The sequence below is a fragment of the Brienomyrus brachyistius genome, unplaced genomic scaffold (genome assembly GCF_023856365.1).
Source record: "Brienomyrus brachyistius isolate T26 unplaced genomic scaffold, BBRACH_0.4 scaffold266, whole genome shotgun sequence".
NCBI classification, from domain to species: domain Eukaryota; kingdom Metazoa; phylum Chordata; class Actinopteri; order Osteoglossiformes; family Mormyridae; genus Brienomyrus; species Brienomyrus brachyistius.
The window spans coordinates 50490-72107 of record NW_026042541.1 but is presented as its reverse complement, the minus strand read 5'-3'; the positions used below and the strand labels follow the sequence as shown (position 1 = coordinate 72107).

The 21618-nt window shown below is 46.8% G+C and overlaps 1 protein-coding gene and 1 long non-coding RNA gene across 7 annotated transcripts in view; one reads left to right on the top strand and one right to left on the bottom strand.

The window, feature by feature from the left end:
* Window positions 1–2685: 2685 nt before the first annotated feature.
* Window positions 2686–9762, top strand: LOC125728373 (uncharacterized). 2 transcript variants are annotated; one of them, XR_007389047.1, is made up of 3 exons: window positions 2686–2796; window positions 4815–4922; window positions 9670–9762. It is a non-coding gene; the product is annotated as an uncharacterized LOC125728373 (long non-coding RNA). The 2 variants fall into 2 exon arrangements; XR_007389048.1 differs by lacking the exon at window positions 2686–2796 and adding an exon at window positions 2836–2928.
* The window catches only part of pxylp1 (2-phosphoxylose phosphatase 1), a 29270-nt gene continuing 15470 nt past the window's right edge, over window positions 7819–21618 (bottom strand). For 4 of the 5 annotated variants that reach the window (XM_049005367.1, XM_049005368.1, XM_049005370.1 and 1 more), the window contains 4 exons: window positions 16674–16835; window positions 15243–15369; window positions 10208–10347; window positions 7819–9923 (listed from right to left, as the gene is read on the bottom strand). In XM_049005367.1, coding sequence (XP_048861324.1) covers window positions 8962–9923; window positions 10208–10347; window positions 15243–15369; window positions 16674–16835 — 1391 coding nt within the window. In that variant the 3' untranslated portion in view covers window positions 7819–8961. Of the gene's footprint in view, window positions 9924–10207; window positions 10348–15242; window positions 15370–16673; window positions 16836–17926; window positions 18886–21618 lie in introns of those variants that run through there. The other variant, XM_049005371.1, reaches the window with a different exon arrangement.

Genomic DNA, 21618 nt, shown 5'->3' with positions numbered 1-21618 from the left:
TGGATGGTGATAACGGCGCCGTGACTGGACCTGAGAAATGGTCCTTTCACAGACGCTGATGGAGAAACGATATCGCAAAGCCCAAACTCAATTTGCTCAGCCTGCTTGGACTTCTTTTTTTCCCCTCCTCCTCTTTAAGAAAAAAGGATTTATAAATCATGATTATTTTCTTAATGACCCCTAATATGAGCCGCCGTAAATCAAAACTAATCCAGAGCCTTGAGGGTTCAATCATTCCTGTATTTGCTTAAGTGCGACTCAAACCACCGCCACACGCTCCACTCTGACAAATCTGACATGACAAATGCGCAGTCTGTCCTTCCGCTGGGACAGGCATCTACCTGGACACCACGGCACTGGTCCTACAGGCTCGTGTCCTTGGCCCCCTGCTGGAACACAGCTTGCTGGGTCTCCACTGCCGGCTGTGTCATCCAACTCCTGTCCTCAGCGACTTGCAGACCTGCAGGGTTTTTACACCTGAGACACCCACTGCGATGACAATTTTGTTAACTGATTCAAAAGTGGATCTGATATCTGATGTTGAGCAGAAACCGTGTAACAGTCAAAAATGTCAGGCTCCTCCATTTGCTGAAGGTTTAAAAAATGTCATTGCTACAATGTTGGCTAAGCATCATAGGTGAGTAATATAAAAAGAAATATTAATATAATAAACATTATACTTTAATTTGTATTCCCATTTTCATTAGCCTCTGAAACATATCCTGCATCTCTTTAGTTTCAAGGCTTCTTCTCATGCTTGTTTTATTTATCAGCCTTTTCACCACGATTCCATCTTTCCCCACCTCCACCATTTTAGGTTCTAGCTCCCCTCCACCCAGACGCCCCCAACCACCCTGTTTCTCCTCTCTCTCTCCTTCCCTACCTTCCTCCTTGTCTACATGTACGAGCAGCCATCTGGGACCTGCCGCACCGGGCTGCCACGAATCCATCAAAGGACCTTCCGGTGTCCGTCGGCCGCAGTAAAACCTTACCGTTACCTCTGAGACCGTCACCAAACGCAGCTAAATCCATCATGCTATACTTATGTCAGTCGGTGAAGACAGGAGTTCGTCTGTCCTATAACAAAACGTCAGATGCGAGCTTTATTGTCTGCAAGCGTGCATGTTTCCAAAGGGGGTCTCATGAAGTTATTTCTAAAAAGAAGCCCCATCCCTGCTAAAGGAGCGGGAGAGCGTTAGCAGAACAAGATTAAAACCATTCCTCTTCTTACACAATGTCTGACAGAGCTTTCACTTGTCATTTCAGCCTCCATCGACGGGGGCAAGTTACAGATAAACTTAACGAAAGACCATGAAGCACAGACACAGGCATCGGAAGACTGACGGTACCGTGTATCGTTTACTGGGAGACTGTTGTGGTACACAGGTACGGCTACGTGTCCGCATGTTCGCCAATGGTTTCCGAGAGCGTCACTGTCATAAATGCCAGTATTCAATTCCCTCACCTATTGCCACTGTCCCTCCTACTGTAGTGACAGCCGGTACCATCGATTGTCTTTTCGATATGATTTTGATCGATGGAAGGTTGGTATTGCTGGTATCGAATGGGGGATGGCAGGTTACGAGGGTCTTTGCTGGCTGCAACCGAGAACTAAGCGGTTTGACACGGAAATGTTGTCTTTTTTCAAAAACCGATCGTTCATATAATGTGCCCCTGTTCAAGACCTTGGTCAGCCATTTCCTTATACTCTCTGGGAAACTTCCCCTTTCCCCCCACTTATGGATGGCCATGCCCCATTTGTTATAAGTCTGCTGTTTAGAATAATATAAACAATTAAATTTCAAGGTAAAAAATAGACATTTTAACGTCAGAATCGATTCTCAAAATGAAAGCACTCAGATCGAAAGAATATTGATCCGCACATCCCTACTACCTTTTCGGATTGGAAGATAGGGATGAGCGATACCATTGGTTTTCTTTTCAATCTCATCCAGTAGATACCCAGGCCCAATATTGAGACTCGAAGAAGAAACAAAAATATCTGACAAGTTTAAAATTGAGCCGGTCGGAAACAAAAAAAAAAATTAAAACAACACTTCAGAATGTTAACCAGTGAGTCCCCTCTCTCTCTCTCTCTCTCTCTCTCTCTCTCTCTCTCTCTCTCTCTCTCTCTCACACACACACACACACACACACACACACAATAAACCACGATTGGAGAAAAGCGCAAATACGCCGCACGTGCGTCAGTGTTATCGCGTGTCATTTATAACTGGGGGAGCGCGATATGCCGTCGCGCAGGTGCCACAGTTAATTGTTTTCTGTCGTCAATCACTGGAAGTTTCTGGAACGATAGATATTAGAAAGAGACCAGGCGGTGCTGGAAAAGTCAGACTGCCTGAACAGTTCAATATGCTATTTAGTATTTTTTTTTTCCTGAAATGACAGTAATAAATGTATCGGAATAATAAGACTTTAACTGTGGATCATTTATCAAAGTTCCCTGAGAAGGAAGACAAAATGTGCTGGCCATAAGACTCCCGTGCTGAAAATGAGTCGCATCTGCCTGCCGATGCCCGATATTCTCCCATTCTCCAGATACTCCCAGTGCCCCCCCCCTCCCCCCCCCCCCGACCGAAAAAGGTGCTGACCGCGAGGGGGCGCGCCTCGGCTTGCCCTCACGTCCAACCATCCATTTTCCAAACCGCTTGTCCTACTGGGTCGCGGGGGGTCCGGAGCCTATCCCGGAAGCAATGGGCACGAGGCAGATCCCTCACGTCCCCTGACATATCTGCATATGTGTGCAGCTACGGCCGCATAAAGACGACGTTTACGGTAAACTGTAATAACTTAAATAACGGCTTTTCTGTCAAGCTCACACACTTGTACCAGTTAACGCCATTTCATGTACATTTTAGGCGTGGAAAGGCCTCACTCTTCAACCCAAGAGCTGAATATGTATTGCCGGTAATGTTGCACACCATTCAGGGTTAGCTTTACACACGTCGTTTTTTCTGTAAACCTAGTAGCTTTACTCGTACAGTTAAAGGCCGCTGCAGTGGACGTTACCTGGTAAACGGGATAACTAGCAGCGCCAGTTCCGTTCCTCTCTGATTTATCCCGTTTACGTACAAAGTCACTGTGCGAGTTTCATCACTTATTACATCTCTTATACCATATTATTCATACTTTGTTTCCAGTTGCTGTTGTGGTTTTAAGCCCATTTCGGTTTAAATTTAGTTTATGGTGTGGGTTATTTGCCATAAGTTCATATGTAGGCCTATTTGTGTCGTACTCTATGTCCATCTCTTTCCCTCCGACGAATTGTGGTGATTGCTGTAACTTAATGGAATCCACAAATTTTTGACATTTTATTTATATTAGTGAGCTGCCTTTTACCTTTATGCTCTCAGCTGAGAGAAATAAGGGCGCAGTGGCACGGTTGCGGAGATCCTCTCCCCCCTCCCATTGCCGGGCGTCTCCTGGCGAGGCCGGCGGGGGGACGCCGCTATCTGCTCCCCTCTGACGCACGCATGACAGTCTCAGAGATGATCCCGCACTTTGCTCGGCGGCTGGCAGCCGAAGCCGCCATTTAGTGGTGGCGCTCCGAGACGCGTTACTGATGCCTTACTCAAGCTGGACATTTTCCGATCATCTTCCAATGACGCGGATGGGCTTCTCGGGGAATCATCGCACCCGGCCATTTGCGCCCAGGTTTCGGGGGGAGGGGGGGGATATGGCAGAGGAAGGGTGCCGCGCAGACGTGACACAGGAAACAAGCTCCTTTGTTTTAGAGGATGAAACATGGTTAATTGCACTGGTTTGCCCCAGGCGTTACCCTCCTAAATCGCCTTATAAATCACAAGTGAATGACAAGATGTCAGTTAGTCATTCATAATATAAGGCTTTTATTAAACTGCCTCGCCATACAAAAACCAATCGCTCATATAATATCAGGTTTATCAGGGGCACATTACGTGAATACGTATCCTGAGTTTACCTAAATAAATAAAACGAAAACGCCGCAGAATATCAACACTTTGATAATCAGACGCCTTTTTGAAGATTTGTTTTAACTCATCAGGATGATGCATCAGTTCCTTCGTTTGTGAAGGAGTCGTATTTTTCGGTTATTGATTATAAGCAATGCGGAGTCATAAGCAGTGAATGACAAAGCGGCAGTGATGTGATTGAAGCTTTCGGCTGCTTAAACAGAACCGCTACTGCCACCTAGTGTACAGCACGATCCTTGCTTCGGTTTCCTGAGAGACATATTTAACATGATTGATTTAAAAAAGATTACTGTATACACTACATTAATATTTGCAAAAACTTATTAAACAAGGTAAATAAAAAAACACTGGCGATAATTGTATATTTATGATGTTTGTTTAGTACATTTTGACTGCTTTCTCCTTCATGTTTCGGTATACTAGTAGGTCTGGCTTTGAACCCTTATCTCTGTGCACATTAATATGTACGTAGGGGAGAGAAGCTGCCTCCCATTCAGTGAGAGTTCTAGACAGCTCTACGGTCATGCTGAGTTCATTCGCAGCATTGAAATGCAAACCCTTTATGAGTGTGCAAAAAGTCTGGAGCGAGAGGTTTGAGGTAGCAGAAGCTAAGCTGTCAGACCAGCAGTTCATCACCTAACCTCCCTAGGTCTTCTGTGTCCCCATAGCACACACCTACTTTCCCTTGTCTAAAGCTCAGCAGACTGGGAGATATGAATCAGGGGTCAAGAAAGTGTCTGTGGCCTGAGAGGCCTGGGTGCACTTGAAGTCACAGGGATTAAGTGATTTGCTAGTACTAAGCTTGGCTAAACTAATATCTAAATCTGATGCTCTATGCAGGCTGACTTGCTGTTGAGCAGCAACTCTGTGGGTCTGAGGGACTGCATGAGGAGCTTCAGGAAAGGGATGGAGTTCTGCAGCCTCTAATCTCTCCAAGGAACACTGGAGGTAAGCTCGACGTTTTAGGGAACCCGCCCCCGTCTATAAGGACAGGCCGAATGGGTGAATACCATAGACCAGAAATACTGCCATAGACTGGGGCGGCATGGTCTTGCAGTGGTTAGCACTGTTGCATCACACCACTGCGACCTGGGTTCAATTCTCTGTTCTATGTGTGTGGATTTTGCATGCTCTTCCCATGAGGTCATAGGGTCCCGCCCCCAGTCCATAAACATGCTGAGACTGATTGGAGTTACCAAATTGCTTGTAGGTGTCAGTTGGTTGGGTGGGTTGGCGCCCCGTCCTGGGTTGTTCCCTGCCTTGCGCCCGTAGCCTCCAGGGTAGGCTCCAAACCCTTGTGACCCTGAATAGGATAAGTGCTTACAGAAAATGGGTGGATGTATGGATGCCATAGACTACCCCAGGGAATGATCATATGGAACTTTTCCTAGCTGAATTACAGTATACTTTCCAGCTAGATTTAAATGACCTCAGCATTTTTCTGTCTTGCTCACCAGGAGATCTGTTTTACTGGTTATGAGGCCTAGTGGTACCTAACCAGTATATGTATAACTTTATAACAAGAATTTAATGTACAAGTTCCTCTTCACAAAAACCTATTTGAGACCAGCTGATAAGTTTGTAGTTTCTGGAAGGGTAACAGCATATTATCCATTTAGAATCTATGTAAGAGCAACAGGAGGGTTGAGCAGAACACCCCCCGGCCCCCCACCCTGCTGTAAAACAGCTTGGCTGCATTAATACTCAGCACCTTCCAAAGCATAGAATAAATCCCCTCGTTTAACTGGAAAACCTGGCGAAGGCTGGGGAGCCTCACGCCGACGGTGCTCACGTGTGTGAATCATGGGCTCCGACAGCAGCCGTCGATTTGTCCCAGCCACCAGCCCGAAGTGACAAGCGTCGGCTCGTTAATCAGAGAGCCAAGCGGCATGACCTTGGATGGCGGATGGGTTCAGGTGACGGGACTCTAATCTGTTAATATGCACAACGGTGTTCCTCCTGTTATTACGCGCCGGCGCTGTTGTTGTTGTTGTGATGCCATGTTCCCCTTACGGAGATTTAAGACTGAGGTAGGTAAACAAACCGGCCAACCGCAGACAGGCTCCCTCCTCATCACAGTGGGCTGTCATCTGCCGGATCGCTTTAATCCCCAACTGAACAAGTACGATGGCACCCATCCCATGCCCCTTGGCTGGGCCAAAATTGGAGGGGGCGTCAAAATCAATGAGGGCAAAAACCAGGGACAGGCTGGAGGCGTAAGAAAACAGTACACGTCAGCAACTCACTCCACCCAGCTTTTGTCTATATAAAACATTACACAGGAGACACAGATTCATATAAACAACTGAGCTGATGGATCTGTGTAGGATTTCCTGTGGCCCCATTAAAAGCTTTGCTGCTATGCAACAACCAGCTTGGAGAAGTTGATCATTAACCAGCAGTAATCAGGTTGAATAAAACCATACCAACCATGGCTTCTTGGAAGATATTTTCAAACATCTTTCCTCCAGCAGTCGTGACGACGCTTGTGCTTTGTGGTCACCTTGTGGCTCATCTCGCGCCCGACGCACACACTCAAAACGCGGCCCGCTCATGAGAGAAGGGTGTACATACAGCCATAATGCTACAGCAGCCGCCTTTGCTGTCTGCTCCCATGAATGCATTCGTCTTGTGCTTAACGAGCGTTCCAGCGCTTCGGTCAGTCTTTCCAGGCGCAACTAATGCATTAATAACCATTACATGCAGAACCTGTCATCAGGCCTGGTACATTAACATGGTAATATATCCATTTTTGTTGGAAGGTGACCCCAAACACTGTTTATAGATAGTTGTATTACATCATGGTGAAGAGATAAGGCGAAGGATACATTGAATTGTTAAAAAATGAAATATTTTATCACCTTTTTATTATTATTCATACTTGCTCCATGCTAATTTTGCAGCAAATTTGTATTCATTTACTTTAAGGAATGTGTGACGGCCAGCTGGGCTGTATCAAGAAATCATTTTCCCTGAACCGTCTGTCAGCATCTGTCTGCCCGTGTCACATGACTCTAATCAACTCTCCTATTCCCGCCAGTCATCCATCATAATGCCCCCCCACCCAGCAAAGACAGTAGCTGACATCTGTCCGGGGAGGAGCGGTGGACAGCAGATGGGGAAATACTCTTCTCCAATTCATGTCCATTAACCCCCACCCCCTACTCAAAGGACACATAGATTGTAGTGGGGGGGGGGGATGGGGTAGTGTCACCTAAACAATCACTCGGGTGTTTGTACAGCCACAGCGTAGTAGGCCTGTTCTCGCTAACAACCTCATCCATTATTGTCATTTGCTCAGTTTCCACACTATCCTGTGAGCTGCAGAGTGTCTGTCAGCGGTCTGCTCCATGTGCCAGTGCGGCCCCTAGCTCTCCTGAGGCCCTGTCCCCCTGCCCTCCACACCCGCATCCCCATTTTTCTGATGTCATCTGTGAGCAGTTAATTTTTTCCCCGCTAGAGGCACTATCACTGAGTAACCCGCTGGTGAAACCTTCCCCCCCGTTCATGTGCAATTGTACATTAACTGGAGAGGTTCCAGTGTTGGAGGCAGACACTGGAGTGGAAGAGGCATCTTTCCAGTGAATTGTATCATCAGGGAAATACCTACCCGAGTGAAGGTACGGCTCAAATGAGACCACATTTTAGGTTTTAACTTAAAAATACTCACTCCAACTTATCCAGCAAACATTTTGTCCTCCTAGACATTAATCTATTTTTCCAACAGATTTTTTTGGGGAGGTGGGAGCGATTGAACTGACCTGCCAGAAATCATATTTATGCCCATTCAGCTCCCAACCACTAGAGGGCAGACTTCATCCAATGAAACGGGATCCTGCTCAAATACGGAAAAAAATATTTATTCAAGTATACATTATGAAATTTTACACCTTTTTTCCATCTCAGCAAACCCTTGTACACACAAAATACATCGATGTATAGATTTTAAAATCGTAATAACGTGGTTTACAAAACACCATACTATGATTATAAAGACAGTACAGCCATAAAAATAGCAGAAATATCAGGGGCACCTTCATAACTTTTATTTATTGGGAAATGTTCATGAATTAACGGCACTAAAATAAACATCTGTAGACTGGACACATACAAATTTCAATATCGTAAAACACCTTTATGTTCAACACTGGATTTTTTTTTAAAATATGTATTAAAACTAATTCAGCTATAGAAAATATCTTGAGAAAATATCTGCATTTATACAGTAGAGGAACATCTGTACCTTCCTTTAGTGTTTGAAGAAGTAAACAAACCCTGCTTCCATGGCAACTTGTGCAAAAAAAAAAAAAAAAAAAAAACACCAAGGACGGTGGTCAGTTTTCCACTATTTAAAATCTCATTAATTACCCGACCAGGTTAGTAAACACAACTTTTTAATGCCAAACCACTTCTGAGTACTCCCTCCACAAGAGGCGGCAGAAGCTTCGGAAGATCTCGAAAAACAGCACCATGTTGGTATTTACGATGTATCATCTACTGGAAGTCAGATTATCTATGAATGATGTCAAAAAACCTTTAACTGTTAATTTAGCAGACCAGGCTCTGTTCACCCTGCATGCGAGTTACTGATTAATCTCAGTAGTGCTGAACTCTGGCTTGATAAGTGGCACGAGGTCTGCTCAGAAATGAGTCTCGCTTAAACAAGTCACCTGTTCAGTTATTAAAGTGAGAAGTTTCCTTTTAAATTCCAAAGTGGCTAGTGACACACACGACATATATGAATATAATCTAAGTAAATGAACATGAGAATGGCATGACATTTACATACGCAGTATATGTGTGTATGTATTATACAGACACAGGCACAAAGTAATGCACTTTATATGTTTGAAATTATATTTTGAAGGGAAGAATCATGGTTTTACTTAAGGTTTTTTTGTAGCACTAGAGCATGAGTCACAGCTAATGCTACTCTAACGAAAAGGAAGTAACAGGTTGGGACACTCTGGGGACGGGCGATCCCCCATCAGACAGGCCTCCTGTGGCAGGCCTCCTGGTAGCTGGTGGCGTTGAGGGTCCTGAACATATCCCTGCGAACGAACGACAGGAAGCTGTTAAAGGGGCACAGGGGCTGGCCAGGGAGGCGCTCGTGAGACCAGCAGAAGGAGGTTTGGAAGGTGACGTCCTCGCCATCATAGAGTATGCGCACAAACAGCTGCTGGCGCTCTGAGTTGCCATCTTCCTGCCGGGGCTGCGGCGGGATCCGCCACAGCTCAAATACCAGGCGCGCGGCAAAACGCGGGAAGCGGGCCTTGGCCAGCCCCAGCGCGCTCAGCAGCGGCACCAGCGTCACATCATGTGCCGAGAAGACCGCCAGCGCCTCCCCACCGTCGCGGCCCTCTGCGGCGTGCAGCATGCGTCCCGCCGTGCGGTTCAGGAAGGGGTGCGCCGCCAGCAGCGCGTAGCGGCGGTATAGCCCCTGGCGACGGCGGTCCTCCTCATCCTCCAGCTGCTGCCGCTTGATTATGGCCAGTTGCCGTGGCGATAGGCAGCCCTGCGCGGTACATGGGAAGCTCAGGCCGTGGCAAAGGTGGCACGTTAGAGAATCGACAGGGTTGGCGGCACGCAGCTGTCGCGGGGCCACGCCCACCATCCGCGCCATGTCCGCGTACATGTGGTCCAGCTGGGTGTCCGCCACGCGGAGTCGATATTGTCGCCGTTGCTCCTCTTCCAGGTAGCGGTTCCGGGCGGGACAGTCACAGTGAGCCCCGCAGAAGAGTGTACTGGCCTGATGCTGCACCACCACCTCGGCCCAGTCGAAGTCCGGTAGCAGGCCGTACAGCAGAGCCAGGCCGCTCTGCAGCGTGCGGCTCTTGCCCGTCGACTCCACGTACAGTTGCCGCGCCGTCCAGCCGGGCTGCAGCAGCTTGTGCCGCTTCATGTAGGCGTCACGCAGGAGCTGTCCGTTTCGCAGGTGTTGCACGATGCCTGTAGGGGGCAACAGAGAACCAGATGTCTGCTTACAGAAAGATGCTAGCTTTAGTACATCTCTGAGCATAAAGGAATTGGTATCAGGGAACAGACAGATAATTCTACGGAAAAGTTTATCATAGCTCAGTTAGATTTATCAAAGCCTGTTGACCTACTTACTCAGCTGGACTGTACGGCAGATGCAGTGGATGAGACAGCACACCCTGAGAACTTACTGTCTGATTTCAGAATTGCTCAACACTGCCCTGTAGCCCCTCCCCTTTAACAGTCCACAGTCTTACCTGTTTGTGTGAGCTCCCCCATCTCACACATGCTGTGACTGGGGAGGCGGGGCAGGGCACTCAGCATGGGGTCCCAGCGTCCACGCCCTCCCCAAGACATGTGATTGATAAAAGTGGCCAGCAGTGGGTGGGAGGGGCTCCTGTGGGGAGGGGGGAATGTTAATTATTCCATCAGATAACACAGCGAACAAGTTTTCACTCTTCAGCAAGCTGTGGGTCTGCTGCATATCCCCACATGACAGGCAGTTCCTCACAGCTGCAGCTGGCCAGGGTGGCTGTGGGGGAGTGGGTGGGGTTTGAGACATGGTGAGCCTGCAGGGACCTATATGTAGCTGGGAACGAGGAGTAAAGGGCAGGCAGCCTGGGCGTCTCGGGGAGGAGAGGGGGAAGAGACAGCAGACCGCTCTGTGAGAACGCTGCCCCCTTCCTGGTTAGAGTTGGGGCAGCTACAGACACAGCCCACAAACACAACACAATATCCTCATACTGTTCAGAATGAAGCGTGCTGAAATATAAACTGACCCCACCTAAAATTGTAAACACAGCAGGGAACAACACAAAACAGGACCTTATACTCCCCCAGAAAATGGTAATGAAGCTTTGTGGTGACAGCTCAGTCAAGTAAGGTTTAGGTAAGATAACTATTCTTTCAGTGATTTGATGTCTTTTAGTTGGTGTGGTTGTCATGTCTACCACCAGAGGGCGCAAGGACACCACACATTAAAACGATTACCTCTAAGTCACTAAACGATAAAAATCACTTCAAGGAAGAATTATAACAATCTGTGAACACCCTACATTAATCTTTCTTGACAGCTGATTAAACATGTAAAACCTAAGCTCTTATTAAAAAAAAATATTTATCCAGTAAAGTATCTTAAGATAAAATGTATTTATTAAATCAACAGACCGGCTTGACATTTGAAGAAAACTTAAGACAAGGAAACACAAGGACTGAAACACATTCCTTCATATCACCTTACTAAAGGAATATGTTGGTTATGTAACACACACAGGTAGGAATTCAGAGCCAACTTCCTTTACACACGAGCAGTCACTCGCCTAACACACAGAACCATTTTGAAATTTCTCTTCACTACTGCCACTGCATCACAGCTGGGCTTCCCAGAAGCCCTATAAATGAAAACCCACTTTCTGCAGCCCAGACCAGTCAACTCCCTCATGTCATCCTGCACGGGGCTAAATTTCACATACAGTCTATTCAGGAGAGGGTAGTGCACCCCAAGGCCCAAGCAGCATTGTGTCCAGAGGTACCACAGTGCAACCCCCTGCCCCCCCCCCCCCCCCCCAACCCCAACCCCTGAGACCACAATACTGAAGGGTTAGTCCTACTTTGTATGGCCAACACTGGGCCATCCGGGCCCCCTCCCCTTCCTTCTCTTTCTTTGTCCCCCCTTCCCCTCCGTGAGTAACGCCCCATATGTGAACTCAGAGGTCCAGACCTGGCTAGGTTATTTATACAGCCCTTCTCTGTTGTGCAGCAGGATCCTGGACATGAGTGCCGAGATTGAGGGTGGCGTGGGGCGCATGTAGAAAAATCAAATGCAGAAATCGCACCTCAGTCACACCCCAGCCATTGGGCACAAGCTGACACAGAAACCTGAGTCTGCAAGGCAACGGACAGCCACTGTGAATAATTCCAATTATTAGCATCCCGCCCCACCTGGAAATTACGCAGATCCTCGCCCCAGCAGGCTGCAGCTTCCCACATGGTGACGCCTCTGTGATTAACAGCTTCACTCCTGTCCCCCCCATGCTTGTCCAGCAAGAGTGAGTATTTTGAGTCTCAGGATACTGCATTCACCCTGGGACCCGTGTTGGATAACAGTGATGTGACAAGCGTAGATCCAGGAGGGGGGCTGTTTTAATACATCTGCCTGTAATACATTTGTATGCCAGAATTACGCGTCACGGGCTAAATGAGTTACAGATTAATTAGCACCAGTTGTACTAACGTAGTAGAGTGAGCAACAGTATTAATTGGGAGCAAAGTCTTCCCTTCTGATACCCAACAGAAGCACACAAAGTAACCAGACTTTCCACAAGTTCGCCACAATAAGGAAATTAAGGTCTTTAGAAGGTGCCTTCAGACTCATTAAACCCACAGCAGCTGGTAGCAGTCTCCATGCCAGGCTGAAAGTGCTCTCATTAGGAGACACCTAGGGACTGTGTGTGTGGCTGGTTGGTTGACTATGGGGTAGAATGAGGGAGGAAGGGAGAGAGGAAGAGATGGAGGGGTATGCCACATACCAGGGTGGGGGAGGGAACATTCTTTCGAAGTGGAATAAGCAAAAATCACAGAGAAGAGTTGCAGGCCAGCATGGCAGAAAGGCAACTGAAACGCAGCCCCATTCCCATAATTACAGGATGTAAAAATAAAAGTAGGAAGATTATGCCACTAGTTATAAATAGGCTTTGGTGCTCCCTGTAACACACACACACTCTACATGCGGAGCACTCTTTTCAGCACCACAATGGACACAATCCAGAGAGTGTTCCCCATCTGAAGCGACCACCTTTGCAGTTTGCACCCCCCCACCACCCCTGTTTTGGCCCTGTGTGAGGTGGTGCTCGGTTGGCACGATAGGAGGAGATAGCAGGAGAAGCAGTTTAATAACAGGAGAGGGATAAGTTACACAATCATCCACAGTCGGTAGAGCACTGATGAAAGACATAAATAAACATTACACTAAAAGCCTGGATGAAGTCTGGCACTGTACAAAATGATCTGTAATGTTTTACCAATCAACGGACTTCTCAGTTTAAAGCTGCCACAACTCGGTTCCTGAAGGAGATTCTAGGTACATGGAACATGGGCCCTGTGCACGAATTCCTGGGCTGACTAGACCTGGGACTTGGGTAGATCCTGGCCACTTTTGTCTGTCGCTTTCACACTGCACAACAGGAGCTTGGGAACTTATGCTAAATACGCATGGGAGATGCAAAAAGGTCATATATTAAACTTCACACGTACCTACACTTCACTGGCACTCCAAAACAATGGAAGATGAGCAAGTCGTTTTGTTATGAGCCCAGTAGTTTGTATTCAAATGAGAAGCACCTAGTCTAGAGCAGGTACTAAAAAAAAGTTCCAGAACTGCTTCCAAGGAATTACAAATCGGGCTTTGCTCCTGCATTGTGAACATGACAAAAGTTCCTGGTTCTAGAAAAAAGGTTGTGGTTCCTGAAAAAAATTCCTGCGGTGTAAAAAGCGATCTCTGACACAGAGTGTGTGGTTCCCCTCCCAGACACTAACATGTGAACTGGAAAGTACCCCCCACCTTACGCAGCCTCCGTGCCTTCACCTGGCCCCATCTCCTCGACACCTTAAGGAATCTGACAAAGGCTCCATTTCAGAGTCGAAGGGTTACATAGTGCAGAGGCACAGCTACACTGGGTTGCATCAGAACAGGTGACTCTGCCACGAGTACAAAGCCGCCCACTGTCAAGTTGCTCGCATGCATACACACGCCCACATTGTGTGTGTGGTGTGGCAGTAGGCAGGCACAGTGCAGCCCCACCTGGCAGGGGAAGTGGGCGGGAAACAAAAAGGCCATTCAGTTGCAGTGGAAAAGGGGAGAGCTTGAGGCTGAAAGCCAGGGTGTGGCAGCCACAGAAAACTCAGCTGCAGCACACCGGTGCTGCCCCAAGATTTTTTACGATGCACAAAGTGGAAACACAAGAATATTTCAGCTTCCTGGGCCGGTCACTTGGTACAGCGGACATGGCGGGAAAGGATCCCCCAACCGCACGTCACATAAGGGAAGATACACACTTCAACCAAAAATGGCTGTTGAACATCAGAACAAAGAAACCATAGCTGGGGAAGACGTGACGGAGGTCAGAGGGGTGAGAATGTGGCTCTGAGGCAGGGTAGGGGAGCCATCAGGACTCATCATAGAGGGAAGCGTGAGCTGTCTGTGGGTCACTCAGCCGTCGGGAATGTTCAGCATGTTGAACAGAAGGTACTGTGCCTCACTGCTGAAGCCAGAAAAATTTCAGTGGGGTTGCCAGGGTGGGACCAAAAGTCATTTTGGGGTGGAACATAAATGTAAATATGAATAGAAGGCATCTAGAAAAAAGGAATATTTAAGGTACCATCCATCCATCACCGTAACCATCGTGAGAATAATAGCTGCAGGCTGGAACCAACCCTGGGCAGTTGTATTTAGGGTACCTGAACTCTATAACTGTTTATAATTCAGGCATTGGTGGAATCATCAAATCCACATTTAATACATATATCAATTTCTTGCAGTTAAGGTAACAAGCTTATATTTGGTACAAGTTTCCCAAACTTCCGCATTACTGCTGTTCTGAGAGCACATGCTTAGCTCAGCAGCACTATGGTCCCTCATTCTCATCAGGGACACAGAGAAACAGTTATGAAATAAAAGGAGTTTTTAAATCAAAGTCTGGTTTAACCAAAATGCATATATGACAGTGAGAGCCAATGGGGTGGCCAGGTTTCAGTATAGGGGGCCACAGCCACCCTTTGCCACCCCCCGATCCGCGTATGATGTGCCTGCACATGTCACGTATGCCTGGGGAACACAAGGCCTCTGTATGCAACTTCCTTTCCTTGCCCTCTGGCTTTTCATTCCTTAGAGGCAAGAATACGAATAGAAGCAGCTCATTCTTCGGGAACGTGACGTACCGACCAACCACACGCCGTTTCCATCCATGGCAAGGCTTAAACTCAGCTTGCTGACAACCTGGTGGGGCTGGACAGCTAAGGGGACCCCCCACACCACACCTTCCTATGATAGGAATACAGCAATATGTACTATAGATATATGACAGTAATATAGAGGAAGCTGAAACCTAAACTGCCAGTTTCCCTCAAACAGTAATCAGTCAAACAGATATCCATCAGATAACCCTTGTGTGCATTTTCACTGTGGGTTTTCACCATGGTTACCTAACAATCTCATAGCACCATCCCGTCAGGCAAAGCAATGCAGACAGAGTGCTTATGGTGTTGTCACGGCAGCAGCCATGGGAAGCAACTCACCTGTAGGGCACCAGCATGCAGTCAATGGCAGGCCTTTTGGTTTTGGGAATGGCGTAGAGCGGGTACCGGTCGCCATGGCGAATCATCACCTGGACTGACAGCAGCTCGTAGTCGGCTGGGCTGTGGCCTGGATGATGACACCATGCGATTAGGACTGTGAGGGAGCCTTCAAACACAGACTAATATGAGTGTAGGAAAAATATCTTACCTACATTATTAGCTGAGGCATAAAATTCAGAGACATGACCAGTGAATAGGCCTGCGTCGTGGATGCTTTGCAAAATCACTCTTCCCATTTACCACCTCTCCAAAGTGAAATTACAGTGAAACTCAAAACTGCATTGTTCTGTTCTCTTACACCCCAAACACACTGGCTGCGTGGTGCATGTGTCGTGGCTGCGGCACTGAACCACAGCGTCGCATATATGTGCAGCTGTCCACGCCACCCGTGCTGCTACTGAAATTGTATCTTACTACAATGTGTTTACCTTTGATAATGGCCATCAGTAATAAAATGTTTGTTTTCAGGTCATTTATTTATAGTTTACACAGACAACGGTTAAGCGTGTGCTACAGTAATCATGACAGCACTACTCCACAGAAAAGGGGTGAGGGGCTTTTGAAGGCCACACTTGGAGTGATTATCACATGCCATCGGTAGGGTATGACCATTCAGCCCAGAGGGGCGGCTCGCAGTCCCACCCACCACAAGCCTGAAAGTTTTACTTCCTCCATCACCAATGAATCACAAGTGAGAGCAGATGACTCTTTGACAGCTGGCTGGAGAAAGAGCGCACCGCAGTGAAGTCTAGATATAGAGAACAGATTAGCAACTCTAGAGGTGAATACGCCTAATAAATTCTCTTTTTTTGTGTGTTACAGGGCCAGGCTGGTTTTTACAGCGGCCTTAGCTTTGTCGCAGACAGAAACATTAGCAGACGTACCAGTCATGCAGGAAAATGTCTGCATTGCAGCAAAAATCCAGTGTTAAAATTACAGTCCTTTTGAAGACCTAAGGGCCATAAAACTCCAACTAAAGAAATACCAGAAAAACAGGATGGGAAACTCAAGCTTCCCTCAGTTGACTTGGACGAATCAGCAACCGAATCCAAGGTCACTTTATGACCAATGTTTATTTTATTATGTGGGATCCAGGGAGGGAGCCGCGGGAAAGAAATATGGAGGGAGATACAGTAAAAATATAGCTGGGAGATATAAAAAACATCACTCTTGTTATATGTCTCTGTGAAAAAAAACTATAAAATGTTTTATACACAGAGGGATCTGCAGCTTCCCAGCTACATTTCACGTTATGACAACACAAGTGCGCTGCCATCGGTGAACTGTCCTTTCTCGTGTGTGCCGGTGGTGAGGTAGTTCACATGTACAAAAACCATTTGGCCACCTGCTGGCCGGACGAGAAGGCCTTACCCTCCCAGCCTTGCTCTGTGCGATTGGGGATGTTGCAGTAGGCGTAAGCCTCCCTGATGGGGTCCAGCACTGGGGCCTCTGTGTGTAAGACAGGAGGCATCCTTTTCCTATTTTTCCCCGGGGGCCTCTCATCTCCGACAGGGGAGACGGGAATGATGTGCACTGGGGAAGGAGAGGACAGATCACCTTATTTAGATGTAAAGAATAGCTGAGAATAAGCCGTGGGGGAAACACAACTCCCGAGACAAGGCAGTCAAGTGTGCATACAAACAACACACACACGAACGCACACACACATCAAAGACTCTTCAGATTAGTAGGGCCATAATTAACAAGTATTTTGCCATCTCCTGCAGCAGCAAAATGAAAGTGAGACAAACATTCCTGCAGAACGAGCAAATAAATATATCTGAGGAACTTGAAAACCACTGGCAATTTATGGTTCAGCACGGAAAGGTAGAAGAACTAACAGTCAGTTCTGATGTTGGCATCTGATGTCACCCAGGATGTGAACACTCGTCTTAACCCTGAGGGAAAGTGCCACTTTGTTCTTTGGGAAAACAGGGAGAGGGGCTCCTTCAGACACCCTCAGGCTGTCCCGGGAATGGCTGCCAGGAAACCGCGTCTGTGCTCAGGCAGGTCTTTGGGCAGCCGGGTTGCGATGATGGGACTGCCTGTGCCGGTCGAGGGAGGAGTACCACACTGCGGGGCTCTCTGTCTGACAGGCTAGACGCCGGGGTTCACTGTAGTGTGTGTGTGCGCGTGAGTGTTTTAAGAACGCAGGAGCGTGCCCAGCACGGTCTACCCAGCAAAGCCACACAGTGGACACTACAGCAGACTGAAAGGGTTAAAGGGGATGTGTCAGGTCGTTTGTGTGTAAAACACTGCAAAGAAACATTCCGAGTCATGCAACCAAACCAGTCTGTAAGCTACACATGGATACAAAACATTTCAAGCTTCTTCTATAATAAAAGCTGCTGAAGAGCCTGTGTTGTGCATAAGCTGCAAGTCTAATTGCAAGTCAGTTACACACAGCTTTTGGCTTCACCTGTATGACATGCCAAGGAAACACAGGGGTGACCCTGGTTATAATTTGGGTAGATACTGCAATTCAGGCACTGCCAAAACAACCATCTCTTCACCTTCTTACCTTCACGGGAATCGGATACAGATACGCACGTGCACTAAAATCCCGGAACAATAATCCCAGCCATTTCTGGGGAATGAAATAAAACAGGACAGGGTTCACTCACCAACCAACAGCAGCAGCACTGGCGATATAGACGAGGAGGGGACCATCCTCTCGACAGCCCGGCGCAGTCAACCAGCTACACACTGGCATCTATTCACCACTGTGATGCCTGAGCGCCTGCAAGTTTAATGGTCCCCGACCAGCAGCCAATCACAGTTTACTGCTCTCTGTAGAAAGGCCCCTTTATAGTCTGTGGTTGGTTAGACGCCCATGGAACTGCTCATAAGAGCTTTTACAAAACATGTTGCCGAAATGTAGACCCCATGCCTACATGGTACACACCCTTCACCCATCTTTACCAGAACTCATTTCTAAGTAGGAGACCTCCTAGATCATCAATGGCAGGGACCTTCTAGGGCACTTAGGGGTTAAAAGAAGCCTCTCAGAAAATCAGTCGGGTACCAGACCACCTACTCATTCAGCCACCGACATTGGCAGCACTTCAAAGTCTATCTCTTAATAAATTTCCAAACCAGCAAGATGTCTGACTGATTCTCCTTTGAGAAAAACATATTGTACAAACACAATTGCAACCTGGAATTTTCCCATTTATGTGTACTATGTTACTACAGGCTAAACAAATTCCATGTGTGAATTCACAGTATGAACAGAATCATTTTTAATGATTTCTAGCAGTTTAAATCCTGCCAGTTGGTTTGGATCAGGAGGCGTTTTGTGTGGCAGCTGTCCACAGAGGAGGCTTGCGTTCATTCCTGTACTCAGTGACTGTGCCCCATCTGACAGCTTACACATCATAAGTGATCAGCATGTAGACATCGCTTTCATGACACATTAAAACCTATCCCAAGAGTGCTGTCAGACTTCACGGGTTTCCCATAAGCTTAAGGAGCCGACTTGCATTTTAAGTGTCATTATCACCACGAGAAAGTCCCAGACCAAATATGGACTTTTTTCTTTAAAAAAAAATAAAAAATCAATAATCTGAGATCAAGTGGCTTTCTGTTTCGAGATTGTCAGATCATGTGGTGAACCTCAGGGTATTTTGCTATTGATATTATGGTGTTTTTTTTTTTTTCTTGGTGCGGGGGGGGGGGGGACACGAAGGAGGCTGGCTACAGTCACTGCTGATAATTCAGTAAATATGCCCATATTATTCCAAATATAAAGATAACCCGGTGCCTTGTACTTATGGGTTCCGTTACTGCCCATGTCCAACATAAAGAGTCCATTTCATTGCTTGGTGCCACCCCATGCTTTCAGACGTCCTCTCTCCTCACGCTCCCTCCGCTCCACCTCCTCTCTACACCTTACAATCCCCTCATCACTGTGAAAGACGAAGTGACACCAGAGTCTCAGCAAAAAGAGGATCCTCATCAGATGTGGGAATGTCACAATCAAGCAGCATGGTTCATGTGCTTGTCTGCTTCCCTGGCATTCGTTCTGTGCTCCAGGACAGTGCCAGAGTTTCATATAAATCTATGAACTGTGAGTGCAGTCAGTTGCGACAAAAATAATATCTACGATGGAAAGTGAGGTTTTTGTACCATTAAGTACATGCCCTTATATTGTGATACACATGTCAAAACAGGGCATTACGAACACAGTGACAGGCACACAGAAGAGGGGAGTATGCCAGTATAACCAGTGCAGGGTACAGTCGAACCTCGTTACTACGTACAAGACAGGATATCAAAAACATGTACGTTATAAGCATAGAACGTTGTAACCACTTAGTGCAAGATGGATGAAAGAACTCACGAAATATCCATGTAAATGATAAACCTTTAATAGAACAGACCCTTAAATTGACTACAAAACAAACGAACACATTATTACTTGTAAAATAATTCGACAAAGCTCTTTGGATCCTTGAAATTTTCCTTAAATCACTCACGATTACTTAGTGCCGGCCGGCGATAAACGGCAACGAAAATACACAACGGCTGGTCAAAATGGATTTTTAAAATAAACATTTGCATCAAAATTAGCATTTGGCCTGAAAATATTAATGAAATATTGGTCGAATTAAATCATAAAATCCTTTACTTCCATTATTATTCTGAATTCACAATTACCGGCATGACCAGTATTTCACAAGGTTTAATAAACAAAGAATACGCACACAACACTTAACAAGCCATTACTACGATCAGTAACGATCGGTCAAGGCAAGTCATTTAACGCCAAGCAACGCAATAGACAAATGTGCATTGTTGGGCGAAGATCAGGTAGATACAGGTAGATGTAGCGACACAAGTTGTGGTGGGCGGGGAGAGTGCTGTACGTTGTAACGATGGTTAGGTTTCGTATTTTCTCTAGAAATTTGGATGTCGTATCGAAGTTTATGCTGTAAGGGTGTACGCTGTAAACAATGGCTGCTATTGGAATAATACATAGGCTAAAAACGGGAAAGAAACCTGTACGTTGAAAAGGTGAAAACGTTGTATTCACCTAGTACGTAGTAACGAAGTTTGACTGTACGGCTGTTTATGAGGCCAAAGGGCAACAACAGTGAACATTAATGTCACAGAAAGGAACTGAGTGAGGGTGTCAGCTGTCAGTCTACCCAGTGGTTCTGGAAAGTTATGACTTGTTATCACAGAGTCCCATTGCAAGCGGCAGAACAAATCTCACGGACGGGCCCAAGATGAACCTGGGAGGGCAACGTGGGGTGACGACACACGCAGGGCTGGGCGTCATGGACCAGAAAGCATACCTGGATGTTTTTAGGCAGAATAGCGATACACAACACTATATCATATCATATTATATATCTGTATTTGCAAGGTAAGGTGGAGAGAGGGAGGAAGGCTAATCAAAGCATTAAAAAAAATCAGCGTCCCAGTAGCTGTCAAGGCAGTCAACTGCATCAGTGTATTTCAGCCGTAATAATAAAGATTTCTTATCATTCACAAATACTGGAAAGAGGACATGAGGGGTATTAAGTGCATTACCCCATTCATACAAAAGTTATCAAAAAATAAAACCCCGATTGGCCCACTTCCTGCCCAAGCGGAGTCGAAGGGTCTGGGGCCGTGATGTAACCCAGGCGATCAATGAAACCGACCTTTAGCTGAAAGGCAGAATGCCGCTGACTCCAACTCAATCAGGTTAGAACACAAGACGCTGCTCTCAGTTTCTGTGGTGGCTGGGAGCATTCCATTTTCAGATGGGGGGGGGGTGATTGTTCGACTAGGGGAGATGTCCTCATCCTAGGCAGGAGCACAGAATCTGGAGGGGGGGGCTATGGTAATCTCAGTCCCTCAGAGAAGAGCAGCATGAGGCCGACTGACCTCACACTTTGTGTGCCCCGTGTCAACACGTGCATGCCTGGTCTCATGTCTGCTTCTGCATGCCGAAGGCTCCTTCTACGCCTTCCAGAAGGCATGCGCCACCTGCTACTTAAATGCTGCGATTGGCTTTAATTATATATCTTTATTCTGCAAGAGCAGTTTTAAAGAATTTAGGGCACATTCTCAGTCATATTTAAACCTGCACAGCATTTCCCATTTCAGCTACAGTAGACACGAGACCACTTCTATTGTGGCTTCATGCTTGGCAGGCGTGGTGCCCTCTGACACACTATAATCTTACGCTCCCCCAGTGACACGGAGCACAACGGCAGGGCTCTACCACCAGTGACAACCCAACAGCCGCTCAAACCGAGACAGAAACGGAAATACCACACCTGTATAAACACATTCGCCGACCAGCCAAGCACAATGTTAAAAA